We start from the raw sequence: 15,228 nt of genomic DNA on the forward strand, positions 1-15,228 counted from the left end.
CTGTGGCCTTGGGGACAGCTCCCAGTGGAGACCATTCCCCACTGCGTGTTTCTTTGTCCTCCCCAGGGGGGCTGTCAGTCAGCACCACAAGCACGTGGGCAGCGCTCACTCCCGGCCTCCGCTAGTCAGCCTGCAGCAGAGAGAGGGGGGCCTGTGGTTATCAGATTCCCTGACCTTAGCTACCCAATCCCTCCCGGCACCCACCTCCATCCATCCATCAACACTTCATCCCCAGAGACGGCTCCCTGGGCCCCAACCCTCCACGGTCAGAGGTGAAGCCTGAAGACTCCCCAAGGAGCCAGCGACCTGCTGTTGTTTATGGTCAGAGCACTGACATGGCAGAACCCTGTGCTTCATTATAGAAACCAGAAAAAAGGGTAGGAGCCTGGTCTGCTGGAAAGAGGGATGGGAGTGAGCCCTCAAGAGTGTCTGTGTGTGTGTGTGTGTGTGAGACCCGCCTCTGCCACCCTCACCCCTCCAACCAAAGACCTATGCCAATCACTGCACTCTCTTTTTCTGTTTCTCCTCTGGAAAACGAGAGTGTGGCAAGACCCGTGGCCTAGGGTTGTTGTGAAGGATTAAATGAGATAACAAATGTGGAGCGCATAGAATGGTACTTGGCACATAGCAGGTATGATCCAAGCATTGCTGTTATCATTTTTTGTCCTTTCTTCAGGCCTCTGCTTGTAATCCACGGAGACAAAGCTGGAGGCAGGAGAGAAGGAGGCAGATGAAGACAGGAAGGGACAGTGTCACTATAGCCAGTTAGGATCTGGAGGCTGGGGGCAGCCAGGGAAGTCATTGCATCTTTAGGGAAAGTTGGGCAGGGCAAGAAATGAGGCTGGGGAGGTGGCTGAGACATTTGACTGAAACCAGAGGACACTTTCCAGGACAGCTGGTCCATCTTAGGCAGAGTCACCATCCCCAGCCTTCTCACTGCATGTCCCCTCTCTTGCAGGCCAAAGTGAAGTCTCCCCCAACACTTTTCTGCCTCAGCTAAGCTTTCTTGCCTTGATATGCTGATGACTTTACTGTTTTTGCTTCATCGGAAAACTCTCCTTTTTAAAGGGAAGATTTCTAAACAAGGAGCACATAAAGGGTACAAATCGTGGAAGGCAGGCACTGCCATGCAGAGGCTGAGGGGGGCAGGCAGTGGATGTCAGAGGCACCAGGTGAATTCTCGTCAGCCTGTGACTCCCAGGTTCTAGGGCATTTCTCCTTCCTTAGGCCTCCAGCCAAGCAAGAGTTGGCTTGCAACTAGAATGGTGCTCTGCTGGGGATGGCAGGACAGCAAGGAGGCTTGGGGAAGTGTGTGTGCCCTTAGAAGCAAGTATCCGGTGACGGGAGAATCCTTGAGGATGGCGCTAAAATGGCCCCTTAAGACTGAGTATCTGTCCAATCCCCCTCTCACTTTATAGGACAGGAAACTGAGGCACAGGGAAGAAGGCATTGGTCCGAGGCCATACCGTGAGTTGGTGAAAGGCATTGGGACACAGAGGAAACACAGGGGCTTTGGACTCAAGCAGGCATATTTAAACTATGCCGGGTCCCATCTGTACGGCATTGGCCATCTGTAACCCTCTGAGCCCCAGCTCTCTTGCCTGTAAACAGGGACAGTGATACTACACAGCCCATGGAAGCGTGTGCTAAGCAATCTCTATTAATAGTAGTGGTCAAGCCAAGACTGGGGCTCAGCAGATCTGGTTCCCAGGCGAGTGCCATTTGGATTACATCCTCCCAAAATCTGAAGCAAAAGCTGTGCAGGAATCATTCAACTTGGTCTGCAGAGCCTGACCATGGGGTTTCGGGGGACTCTGTGTGGCAAAGTGAGCATAACTTCAACAGCTAGAAGGAGGGTCTGTGCACCTCCCTTGCTCTCTTCAGAGTCCCAGTGCTTGGGGCAGGGCCTGAGATGCAGCTTTTTATTGGAGAGGTGGATGGATGGATAGATAGATGGATGGATGGATGGATGGATGGATGGACAGGTGGATGGACAAATGTATGGATGGATGGATGGGTGAGTGGATGAGTGGGTATGTAAGACACCTAGAGGACCAGAAATGTGGGGGGTTTCCTACCATGTAACACTGGAAACTCCTTTGGAGAACAGGGGAAGTAGAGAGAGTTGACCCTGCTGGGCAGCTAAGGGCTGGGGACCTACCCTCCCTTGAGCCAGGCAGGAGAGAAGCTATGTGAGACACCCTGAGTGCCTAGCAGCCCACGCCCTGGCCCTACTTCCGCCATCTGTGCCTTTGAGGCTGGTGCGTGGCTGCTTCTGTGGAATATATATATATATATATATATATATATATATATATATATATATATATATATAATTTTTTTTTTTTTTTAGATTTTCCTTTTCTGGTTAACAGGATAGGAGTTTTCTAAAAATAGCACTAAACTCGCCTCTGAGGTATTCATTTTCAATTCCCTTCCTCTTTCCCCGTTCTGTCTCCTTGACTGTGAGGATTCAAAGCCGAGACTGTCATTGTCAGCTTTGATGCATACACACACATAGACACACACAGATCGTGGGGCTTGCACACTCAGAGGCGGGCATGGGGACACACATCTCTGACTCACTCACACTCACAGGTACACACTCATCCTGACGTACTCCAGTAGACCTGCACAGCACACCTTGTCCTCCAGGGTCACCCAGAGTCAGTACACATCTGCTGACACACCACAGGTACCCTCTGACACACACATACACGGAACATTCCCTCCTCCAGAGAGGGGCGGCTAAGACAATGGCTACAACGCTTTGACTCTCCCAGTGAGGCTGAGGGAAGAAGGGCAGTTGTCCCTCTGCCCCCAGCTGCCTGGCTGAGGTCACCCGTTTCTCCGGTCAGCACCGAGGAGGGTCCCCTCAGCTGGGGCAGGGCAGGGTGGGGACCACAGAAAGGCCAGAATTTGCATCCAGGAGAGGAAAGAAAATGTCCTGCCTGTGGGGATTAGTCAGTCAGGACCAGAGCAGAGGAGAGCCTAGCCCTGTAAGCTGTACCTACAAGCTGGGACCCTCCCCAGCCTTCCAAGCGGTGCTGGGAGCTTTGTGGGGATGGCATGGTTGGCCTGAGCCCCATGTTCAGGACAGTAGTGTGGGGGACAGTCTGAGAGCAGACTTGTGGGGGTGAGCTGAGAGCAGAGGGAAGGAGCGAGTTAAGTCACCATCAGAAGTACAGTCCCTGTTGAACTAGTCTTACGCTGTGCCAGGAACTGCTGTGAGCTCTAGCTCAGGTAGGCCTCGCAAAGCCCTGTGCGGGAGGGAGGCGTGTGGGTAAGAGGGGATGGAGGCCCAGGGAGGGGCTAAGACCTTGCCCACCCCCCCACTCCACCCCCATCACAAAACTACCAAATGGCAGCATCAGGCCTCGTCATCAGGGATCTCCAGACGGGGCCTGTGTCCCCACATCTGTCACTGGTGCCAGGGGCGATTCAAAGTAAAGGGTAACTTTATAAATACATATGAAGATGGCATTTAAATTCCGCAGGTCAGAAAACAGGCCGATTTGGCATCCGAAAATTATTTTTAGCACGTAATTCATTTGCAATGTCCCGTCCTTCAATTAGGATTTGAAAAGCTGATGGTTTAGGTTTTGGGGTGTTTTTTTTTTAAACCTTCCTTCGAGAGATAGATTTCTTCTTTGTTAAATTAACTCCAAAAAAAAAAATCCATTGCTCCTTCCTCTGCCGGAGTCTCTCTTGGCAAAGACTTTTTATTAAGTGCCCCAACCTATTCTTGAGTCACTGAAATGTAACAATACAGAGTCATTTAAATGCTAATAAGAGGAAACCGAAATGCATAAACCCAATATTGTCAGAACATTCATTCTGGATTCTGAAGGAGCTGGCGCATCAGAGCCTGAAGGGACCCCAGAGAACACTAGTCCAATCTCTTCAGTTTCCACATGGGAAACTGAGGCCCAGGGAGGAAAGGGGCTTGGTCAAGGTCACACAGCAGGAGCTTGGAAAACAGGGAGGGGCTTTTCAGTGGGCTGTGACCCCAGTTGGCTGTGTGCCCCCTAGTTGTGTTGCTCAACCTCTCTGGGCCCAGGACAGGCTGCCCAGACTTCTGCCCTGCCCAGGCACACGTCTTAGCTCGGGTTGCTATAACAGAATACCATAGGCTGTGTGGCTTAAACAACAGAAATTTATTTTTCATAGTGCTGGAGGTTGGGAAGTCCAAGATCAAGGTACCAGCAGATTCAGTTCCTGGTGAGAACCCACTTCCTGGATTACAGATGGCCACCTTCTCACTGTCCTCACACGACCAAGAAAGATCATCTCTGTCATGTCTCTTTTTTATAAGAAGACTAATCCCATTTGTGGGGGTTCTACCCTCATGACCTAATTACCTCCCAAAGGCGCCACCTCCAAATATCATCACACTGGGGATTAGGGCTTCAACATACGAATTTGGGGCAGGGGGACACATTCAGTCCATAGCAGCCAGTGTGCCCATCAGTTAGGACAGGGGTGACTGTCAGTGTGGTATTAAGAACTGGCTACAAATGAACCTCATCTCAGCCTTGAGGGAGGTGCAGTTGCTAATAACAGGGTGCGTAGGTAGGAGGGAGTTTGGGGGAGGTGCAGAAGCCAGCACTGTAGAGTATCTGCTCCAGGCCAGGAGCCACACAGAGACCCACACATAAGGGCCTCAATGGGTCCTTACAGCAGCCTGTAAGACAGATGGGTCAACCTCACTGGGCAGATGAGGCCCAGAAAGGTTAGGTGACTTCTCCAAAGTCACACAGCCCATTTTCCTGAAGGGGGAAAAAAACTCCCTACTCATGTTAAAAGGAAAAATCTTCTCTGATACCCTGGGCCAGGTCACATCTTCCTGCTCTGAACATGCACAGCACCTGGGGCTCCCTGTCATGGCAAACCCATCATATTATGGAGGTCACTCATCTAATTGTCTCTCTTCCCCCTTGTCAGCACAAAGTAGGTGCACACAACACAATTAATGAGGGGTTGGTTGGATGAATAGATGGATGGACATATGGGTAGATGGATGGATAGTTGGTTGAAGATCATTGTTCATCTTAACACAATAGTCATTAAAATCACCAGTAGCCCATTAACTCATCTCTGCTGTTGTCATCACAGATATAATTACTGCTAACGGGTCTCATAGCTCGTGCTGTCAGAGATGTAATTATCAGTGCCTGTAGGACACGCCACAGGTAGCAGGAAGACAGATAGAAGACAGCACCTCGGCGTTAGGGTCCCTTGTGGTTTTTGCAAAGCACTTTCATTCACATACAGCGCTTCATTTAAGCATTGTAAGAACACTATGAGGGCGATGCACCAGGGAAGGCAGCAAAGCATCCTGATTAATAACAGTGTCTCTGGATCCAGACTGCCTGAGTTCAAATCCCAGCTCTTCCACTCGCTAACTCTGTGACCTTGGGCAAGTGACCTCACCTCTCTTGGCCTCAGTTTCCTCATATGTTCTAGGGAATAACAAGACTACCTGTCTCATAAAGTGGTTGTATGGATTGCTAATAATCACAATAATTAGTGCTTACCATGCGCTTGACTCAATTCTTAGTATTCTGCATGAAATAATTCACTTAAGCCTCATAATACCTATGAAGTAGATACTATTACTCCCCCTCCCTTTGTTTAAGATAATGAAACTAAAGTGAATTGGCCTCCCAGTCTGTTGAGAGGTGGCAAAACTTGAACCCAGAGGCTGTGTCTTCTAGAGCCCCTCCAGTTAACCTCCACGGCATCTCTACACACAGGCCTGCTTGGTCCCTGCCTCACCTGCTCCTCTCGGGGATATACTGTTGGGGTCAAAACTCACGGGTTATGGTGGTGGTGCATGCCCGGATGGCCAGGGGCCCCGAGTATTCCTGCAGGACTGCGGGTGGGAATCCCAAGCACACACTTTCTTTGGTGTCTCGTGTCTCTGCTTAAGGCGTCAGGCCCATTTTAAGTTCTACTCGATAAGATACCAGTTGGTCCCAGTGTGAAAATAAGGCTTCCTATTGCATCCGTGAGTGCAGGTGCCCTCCCGTGAGGTATGACAGGCTTCTCCTGTGGCTCCAGCACCCCCTGATCCAGGCTGGGAAGCTCTGTACCCCGGGTGGAAGCTCACTGGATTTGAACACGGTGGTTCACAATTAGTTCCCAGTAAACTGGGAAGTAGCTGGGGCACAGGGGAGAATGACTTATTTTACAGATGAAGAAACTGAGCCTCGGAAAAGTGAAGGGACTTGCCCAGGATCCCACAGCCGGGGTTCAGGAGATCTCGGATTTGAACCCGGATTGCTGTGATTTAGGATCCTGTGTTGTTCTTTAGAGAGAGGGGAGGGAGCGCCCCCTAGTGGGAGGGGAAAGAGCAACGGGCTGGCAGTCAGGAGATCCCAGCCCAGCTCTGGGCTCCGTCCACTCTTGCTCTGTGTGTCTCTGGACAAGTTCCTTTCCCTCTCTGAGCTTCAGGTTCCTCACTGGGAAAATGAGATTAACCCTAAATTACCTCCAGGTCTAAAACTCTGTGCAAGAGGAAAGGATTGTGAAGGAAAGAGATGGGGCAGGGGAGGGGCACACGAGGGAGGAGTTGGGGCTGGGGTGGGGCTCAGTCCCACCTTCCTGCCCCCACCTCTTCCCCCTCACTGTTCTGGGCCTAGGACGGCCAGCTTTCCGCGGCTGCTGGGCGGGGCCAGTCCCTGTGCCAGACCCAGCTGAGCTCAGCAGAGGCCCTTTGTCACCCAACGCTTGCCGGGGCCTTGGCCACCGGTGTTGGGTATCTGGGTGGATTGGGTTCTCTCCTGGCAGCTCCACAGATGCCACACTCCGGCAAGGGTGGCCAGGCGGGCAGGGAGTAGCCGGGGCTCCCTCCTCCTCCTGGGCTCCCTAAGGGACGTGGCAGCCGCGGTCCGTGGTTCCGGACTCTGGGGCCCCAAGGTGAGGGTTCTGTTGACCCCGGCTCATTCTGGGGGCCACAGTGACATCCCGGTGAATATGCATGAGACGGACCCTCTGGCGAGCCTGAGGCCCTCGCTCAGTGTAGCTGTGGGCTGCGGGTGCAGGCGGGTTGCTTTCTTCCATCCCCACGCCTGTGAGACTCAGTGCGGAGAGCAGTGCGTTTCGGCAGATGTAGGAGGCGTGGACAGGGGAAGCATCCGTGCTGGGGCGTCTGGGAGCTGTTACTTGGGGGCAGGGGGTTAGGCCCCTGATTGTGTGGGCATGGCATGTGTGTACACAGGGTTGTGAGCACTGGTATTTTTGAGGGGAGGAGGTGGGGATGTTAAGATGACGCCTGTAAATGTGACTACGTGTGACAGTGTGCCTGGTGGGGAGGGGGTGTCCGCCACCGTGTGTGTGAAGGGGGCCCTGTGTTGGTGTGTGTGTATGGCAGTGGGTGGGCCCTAAAAATAGTAGGCAGGTGGGGTGTTGCACCCCAAGTGGCGTGTCACAGGGTGTGTGTACACCACCGTTCGTATCGCGAAGTCAGTGTGTCCATAGTGGACAATTAGGGGGTTAGCATGTGTTATGAGGGTACATCAGGCTATGCCGGGGGTGGGGTGTAGCATGGAGGGCCTAGTGGGTGTCAGTACGTTTGGATTTGCAGTGGGTGCCGGTGCACGATGGGGTGTTGTACGAACATCCACGTCCAGGTATGTGTATGTGTGGTGGGTGTTATTTGGGGTGGGGGGGCGTGTGTGTGGCACCTGCAAGCCGGGCCTTCCTGGGTACCTGCCCCATGAGGCCTCCAGTGTCTGACCCCTGTCCCCTCTCTGCTTGCCCCTGCAGGAGCCATCACCCCGACCATGTAGATACCAGCTCCAGGGAGCAGCATGGGCCCCGCTGAATGGAGACTCCTGGGTCTACAGCCCTGAGCCCCTCCGGCCCCTGGACCTTGCCCCACGCCCGGGGACGCCCCTCAGAGCCCACCGCCACTGTCGCCAGCCCACCTCGGCTGCCCCCTGGAGTCAGCTGCCAGGAGCCACAGCCGTCCAGTGAGGGTGTGCTGAGGACAGCCACACGGAGCCGTCGCCTGGCAGCCTCCTGTCCAGCACTGACCCTCGGACCCACCCCGAGCGGGGACCGCGGCAGACATGGGTGACATGACCAACAGTGACTTTTACTCCAAAAACCAAAGAAATGAGTCGAGCCATGGGGGCGAGTTTGGGTGCACGATGGAGGAGCTGCGCTCCCTCATGGAGCTGCGGGGCACCGAGGCCGTGGTCAAGATCAAGGAGACCTATGGGGACACTGACACCATCTGCCGGCGCCTCAAAACCTCACCTGTCGAAGGTAGGTGCACAAGGCTTAAACACGGGGTTTGAATTCGGGGGTCAGTCAGACCCTGGGCTCCCTTACCCAGGCCCCAGGAACCCCCTCATCTGGGCTTGAGCATGGAAACAATGAGCCAATTCCAGCTCCCCATCCCCTGCTGCTGGGCTGCGTCATGTCCGACTCATCCAAATCCAGACTCTGATTGGGGATCCCTCGGTCTCTGGGGCAGCCGTGGAGCTGCTGGGAAGACAGGGCAGGCAGGAAGATGGGCTGTCACGGGAAAGGTGACAGATGCCCATGTGTGTCTTGCCCTGGAGCTGGGCGTGGGGCTTTCTTACAACTGCCAAAATGAGCAGGCCTGCGATCTCCAGACAGGGAAGGTTTCAGCTTTCTGGAGGGGACCAAAGCCATGTCATCTGCCACAAGGCGGAGAGGAAGGGCACCAGCCCAGCTTGCGCATCAGAGCTCAGAGTTTGGGTTCCATCCCCGCAGTTACCTTCCCCTCACGAGGAAGAAGAAAAGTTCCCTAAATAAACCCCAAAAGCACAGGTGTGAGGTACTCTGCCCTGGCACTCCCAGTCCTGCAGCTTGGTGCAAAGAAGCTGCAGAGCCTCACTTTCTTCCTCTGGAAAATGGCCGATACCTACCTCACAGGGCCCAGTGGAAGCCTGAGCATACAGTAGGTGCTCAGTAGGTACAGTGGCGGCCGTTATTATTCTAAAGAGAGTGGATGACAATCCCTCCGCCAGGTATAGACCACACCCTGGGAGGCAGGGAGCATTTGAAGTCTCATCCCCACCGACAGACAAGAAATCTGAGGCTGCCTGTGGACCTAGCTGCTCAGCCAGGGCCAGACAGCCCGTTGCTGTGCCGGCACCCACTGTGCCCTGCGGCGCCAGGGGTCAGTGTCCCTCTTCGTCTGGGGCCCTCCTCTCTTGGGTCAGGAGGAAAAGCTAAGACTGGTCCTTCTTCCCAGATTCGCTGCTGTCTCTGATGTTTTGCCCACCTTGCTGAGTCTGGGCAGAAGTTTAGAAACGCCTTTTGCTTTTTTGATATTGTTCGGTTTTGTTTTGGCGGGGAGGGTGGAAATAGGGGAAGCGTCGTTTCTTCCCTGCGTGATTCTAGCTCAGGGCTTGAGAACAGCCACGTGTGGCCCTGAGATGGGAGTGGGCTCAGCCTGGGGGTCTCCTGGGCCCCGGCCTCATGTAAACATCAATCTGTGGCAGAATGGCCCATGCTCACCTCCACCATCCGTTTGGCACACCTGACCTGCTAGGAGGCAGGGTTGTCCCAATGGTCTTTGCCTTTTGAATGGAACCAGGAGATTCTCTTGAGTCAGGAATTATTCAGTGTCTCTGGACCCCAGACTCTGTAGTGAACCTGATGGAATCTATGGCCCCTCCCCACAGAAGAATAGTCAACTGTGTGCAACAGTGTGGTCCACGCTACCAGCATGTTCGCAGAGCCCCTCAAAGCCAGGCCCTGGACCCCAGGTTAAGAAATCCACCCTCCCCTCCCACCTGACAGGCTCGGGGACCTGGGAAATCGAGTGGCTCGTGGCCATGCTCCAGCTGGGGACAGCAGGTGTGCACCTGAGGGCAGGAATCCTGTCCTTCTCCTCTCTGAACATCCAGCACCCATCCCGGTGCCTGGCACAGAGGAGGGTGGGTAACTGACCCATAAAACCCTGAGATGTGGCCACTGAGTCCCCAGCCCAGAGAGAAGCTCTCAGATGGCTGAGCAGCCAGAACAGCAGATAACCCAGACCAAGTGCAGCAAGGACCCCAGGGATCGAGGAGAAACGAGATGGGTGGGCAGTGGAGGTTAGGGAAGGCTACCTGGAGGAGGAGGTGTTTGAACTTGGCTATGGAGGGAAGAGAAGGGAAAGCATGTGATGTGGCACAGAGCCACCTTTCTTAGATAGAATTCCCCTGACTGCTGATGTGCTGCAAGAAGTTACATGAAAAGAAAAATAAACGAGACTTTGTTTTCTCATCTGTAAAATGGAAACGATAATGACAGCTCGACTGTTGCTCTGCTGTCTGTCAGCTGTGTGCCTTTGAGGCTTTTGTCTGACCTCTCCGGGCCTTGGTTTTCTAATATTTCATGAGCACCAAGTGAGATCTCTCATGGGAAACGTCCCTGAGAAGGAGGAAAGCCCACAGTAGGATTAACCAGAGCCCCTGCTGCCTTGATCCCCTGAAGGATTTCCCGGGGTACAGATGGAGTTGAAAGAGGTTTGGGGAAGGACAGAGGAGCGTAATGCTACTCTTGGACTTGGACTTGGACAACTTGGGTTCAAATCCCAGCTGTGTCACTTAACAGCTGTGTGATTCTGGGCAAGTTACTCAGCCTCTCTGTGCCTTAGTTTCCTCATCTGAAAAATGGGATAATAATAGTGACTACCTCATAGGGTTGTGGTGAGGCTAAAGTGAAGTAGCTTAGTACCCCACCTACCAGGCCCATGGACAGCACTGTGTGTTAGAATTCAGCCCCAGAGACTAAACGCCTCCATTTCCCCATCAGTAACATGGGTTTTGAACATTGAGATCAGGCCAAGTTCCCGGCATAGAAGTCCTCAGTCAACATCAGCTTTTGTTGTTTCCAGTATGATTATCACTACTCTGGAAGAAGCAGTCACGTTCTCCAGAAACGGTGAAATCTGACGCTTCTGGGACACTGGCCAGTGTCCGAGCTGATGCTACATGTTTTACTAGGCTGTTCTGCATCCTTATCACCCACATTCCTGGCGGCAGGTGGTGTTACCCATTTCACAGATGGGAAGCATGAGGGCTCAAGGTCACCACCATGGCTCACATCAGCTCAGACTTTGAACACAGCTGTGTCAGACACCACAGCCAGGGGTGCCCTCCGCCCCCAGCCACGCGCATGTACCTAGGAACAGTCCTGCGAAGGTGCCTTCTGTCTGCCAAGGGTCTGAGGAGGGTGGAGCCGCCAGGGCACTTTTCAGTTTCCCTCTCATGCTCAGCATTTGTTCTGCCCTGTTTAGCCCTCTTCTGACTCAGAGAAATGCTTGGCCTCCAGCCCCAGCCCCCAACTTCAAAGCCCTGTGGTCTGGAGCTGTCCCAGCTCCAATCTGTCCCAGGGTCCCAGGTTGGCCATTCCCGACACCCCCTGCCCTAGTCTGCTGACGTCAGCAGGGAGCAGCCTCTGAGTCACACTCCCGGAAACTGCTCCAGGCCCCGCATAAATTAGCCTTCCTGTTCACATCCAGCTAATTTTAGGCAAAAAGATCTCTGCAAGTGATAGAGGGGATCTGAAGCCATAGAAATCAACTCCCACCCGGGGCACCACCTGCTGCCCGCACAGGCCATGAACTCAACGCCCGTGGTCTGGCAGTGTTGGGTATTTCACTGGGCCATTGAGTGCCATTGCTTTCCTCTCCCACTGCTGGTTCTCTTCCATCCTGGTAATGCCCCTCCCTTCGTGCTCTCCACTGCTCCCTTCTTTTCATACCTGTCCAGCCTAAGACAGTAGAGCCCCTGAGACCCAGGTTTGAATCCTGACTGGCTTACTCTTCAAGGGACACTGGGAGAGTTCAGTGAATCCTCTCTGAGCCTCAGTTGTCTTATCTGTAAAATGGGCATAACACTACCTACCTCACAGGATGATGTGAGAAATAAATCAGGTCATCCACATGAAGGGCTTAGCACTGTGTGGCAGTCCCTAGACACTTACAAAATGATGTTCGTTATCATTGTTATTATTATACCCAAGTATCTCTTTTTTTAAAAAAAAATCATGATCTGGCCCCATCCCTGTACAAAAATTAGGCAATTAAATAAGATGGTGCCCAACAAAAGGTCAGTGTGCTATCAGAGGAGGCTTCCCAGAGGAGGCGACTTCGCATTGTCGGGAAAGATGGGTAGTGGGTGTTGGGGTGGCCTGTGAGCCCTGAGGCAGGAGCTGATTGTCATTCTCCACTGTATCCCAGCACCTGCTGCAATGCCTGGGGCTCAGAAAGCATCAGCAGAATGAAGGAAGGGAGGGAGAAGAAAGAGGTGGGGTGCTTAGCGTCCCTCTCTGTGTAGTATGGAAGGCTGCAGTGTGGGGACAGGACACAGGACACCCTGCGTCACCCAGAGAACACTTAGCTTCGGTTGCCGGGAGCCCGGAGTGGCAGTGCCCTGAGCCACTCACTCGGCATGCATGGCTCTCGTCCTTCACTCCTGACCCTGCACCACCAGCTGTCAGCAGGGGCAGCTCAAGAGGCCCTGCTGGGCGCTCCCTGCATTGCATATTTCATGGTGGGGGAGAAAGGGGACAAAGAAGACAGGGCAGCCGCAGGGTAGGGTGGGAACCAGATACATCGGAGTGTTGTGAAATGGAACCTCCAGTTAATTTTGTATGAATCCTATGGCCTGCCCAAGTCGGGGAGAGAGAGGGGCTGAGGGAGGACAGGAGAGCAGATCGTGGGAGATGGTACCCCATGTGGCATGAACACGATGATGAACGAGACACCCCTCAGACCTGGCAGGGCCCACATTGCGCAGAGCCACCACTGCGCAGGCACGGGGCGGGGGGTGGGGGGGGGTAGGGGGGTAGGGGCACGAAGGCAGCAAAGGGGGTCTCCTGTTTGTCACTGTGACGCTCTGTTTCTCTGTGTGCTCCGTCTCCCCAGGTCTCTCTGGAGCCCTGAGAGGTCAACAGGGAAAGTGAGGCAGACACAGCTGTAGCAGTGTCCCAGGCAGGGTGGAGCTGGGGGCCGCTCAGACACAGGGTCCATGCAGGGAATTCATACCTGGCCAGAGATGAGGGAGGACGCCTTCCCCCACCAGCCCCTCCCCACCGCCGTCTTCCTGTGAAGCAGCCCAGGACGCTGTAAGGGGCGAGGCCTGGAGGAGCAAAGCCCCTCCAGGTATTTAAGAGGCTGAGGTAACCAACCACCTTCTCAAATGCATGCAGGGGTGGAGGAGGGCCAGGCGTGAAGCCTGGGGAGGCTTCCCAGCCTTGCCTCTGTCACTAAGTAGGTTCATGACCTCAGGCAAGATATTTAGACTAAAAACTTCAGCTTTCTCATCTGTAAAATGGGAATTGTGCGACTCCGCTCTCTGCCGTTTGGAGATAGTGAGTTGAAAGTGCTTTGAAGGTTTTCTACCAAACGATCATCACCATTTCTATCTATTAGGATTCTATTTGGTAGAAACCCATCTCAAACTGGCTTATGCAACAAGGGGATTTTCTGGCTTGTGCACCTGAGACGTCCAGGGACTGTTCTGGCCTCAGGCATGGCTGGATCCAGGGCCGCCAGTGCTGAGAAGGGCTTTGTGCGTCCCTCTCCTGCTCTCTTCCACCTCCACCGTCCTCTGTATTGACTTCATTCTCGGGCAGGCCTTCACCCCGTGAGGCCCCCAGCAGCCAAAGGCACCTCTTTCTCAGGGTTTCCCCCTACTGGGTCACCTGGAGCCACCCTTGAACTAATCCCTGTGGCCAGAGGATGGAATAGGCTGATAGGCCAGACCAGGTCATATGCTCACCCCAGAGGGGTGTGGTCCTACTGTGTGCGGGGGAGGTATGGAGGAAGAGCAGGCATGCTGCATGCCCTTGAGGATGGGGAGAAAGGAGAGAAGTGTGGAGGCAGGATTCAGGAGCACCAAGTCTGGAGTGATCATAATGACACTGTTAATAATTACACCAGGGAAGCAGGCAGAAGCTGGGTCCGTCCAGGTGGACGGGGGTCTACGACTAGTGTCCCAGCAGTGAAGGGGCCAACTCTGTGTCATGGTCAAGTCCTGGCTCCATTCTTATCCAGCTGTGGAACACTGGGCCAGTTACCTAACCTCTCTGTGCCTCAGTTTCCTCATCTGTGCCATGAGGTTATAACAGTGCCTCTTTCACAGGGTCGCTGTGAGGATCACAGTAACACGTGTCAAGCGCTGAGTGCATGGCAGGTGCTGTCTCAGTGTCAGCTGGGGACTCTGGGTGACTTGAAGGGACAGGTTGGGTTTAAATTAGTGGAGAAGAAAGAGGCAGCTTATCAGGGCAGATAATGGGCTTAAGCAACACGTTTGAGTCTATGGGTTTCAAAACATGAGTGCCGTATTTGATTTGCAAGGCTTATATTCCCTCCCCAACCCCCAGCGCCACCGGGAAAAATAAATCCCTTAGAAGCACAGCTTTCTGCGAAAGTCGGATGAATCACGTGTAGACGCTTTCCAGAATGCCACCTGCACATCTTTCTGAATCATCAATAAAATAAACCCACGTGCTGATTGATACGTGCTCTCCATCTTCCCAGGCTGGGGCAGCGGAGTCTGTGCTGGGCAAACGGTTCTGCAGGCCTGGGGAGAATGCAGAACAGTTAGAGAAAGGGCCCGACCTGCCACTGACGGGGCTCCTGGGGGTTCCAGCAGGGCTAGAGGGACCGCACCTTCCTTGAGCGATGCCACTTGGCTTGGTCAGTGCTTTGTCGTCAGGCACCCAGAGTGGGCGTGGAGGATATGGGCTGGGGGGAGCTTTTCAGGTAGGCCTCTCACTAGGTGGACCCACCATCCACAAAGCCTGCTTCCCAAAGCCACCTACTGGCTGTAACAGACTGTGAGCACTGACTTGAGTTCCAGCTCTACCCTCGGGGCCCTTGAGCACGTCACTCCATCCCTCTGAGCCTCAGTTTCCCCATCTGTAAATGGTATGATCAGAATACCCACCTGCCAGAACCAGTGGATACAGGGGTTCAAGATTGTCCCCGTTTTTCCCCCTGTTTCTGTCATACTGAGCGGAGATGTAAGCTGACACACATTCACGCATTGAACAAATGTGTGTTATGCACCTGCCATGCACGGGCTTGGGCCACGTTGTTCCTCTGGATTCCGTATGCTCCTCAGGCGGTATCTGTGTGATGTGGCTGAACATGGGACAGGTGGGAGGCCGGGACGGGGCAGCCTTCCAGCATGTTCCCTCTTGGTCCAGGGTCCAGGATGGTGGAGCCCCTTCCTGACCCCCTTCTGCTCC

General features: G+C 53.8%; 1 protein-coding gene across 1 annotated transcript in view; it reads left to right on the forward strand.

Annotated features, from left to right (window-relative positions):
- Positions 1-15,228, forward strand: part of ATP2B2 (ATPase plasma membrane Ca2+ transporting 2) — a 370,638-nt gene that overhangs the window by 252,868 nt on the left and 102,542 nt on the right. The window contains exon 5 of the mRNA XM_082848244.1: positions 7,771-8,274. Coding sequence (XP_082704370.1) covers positions 8,076-8,274 — 199 coding nt within the window. The 5' untranslated portion in view covers positions 7,771-8,075. The remainder of the gene's footprint in view (positions 1-7,770; positions 8,275-15,228) is intronic.

The sequence above is a fragment of the Leucopleurus acutus genome (genome assembly GCF_964270905.1).
Source record: "Leucopleurus acutus genome assembly, chromosome: 10".
In the NCBI taxonomy this organism is placed as follows: Eukaryota; Metazoa; Chordata; class Mammalia; order Artiodactyla; family Delphinidae; genus Leucopleurus; species Leucopleurus acutus.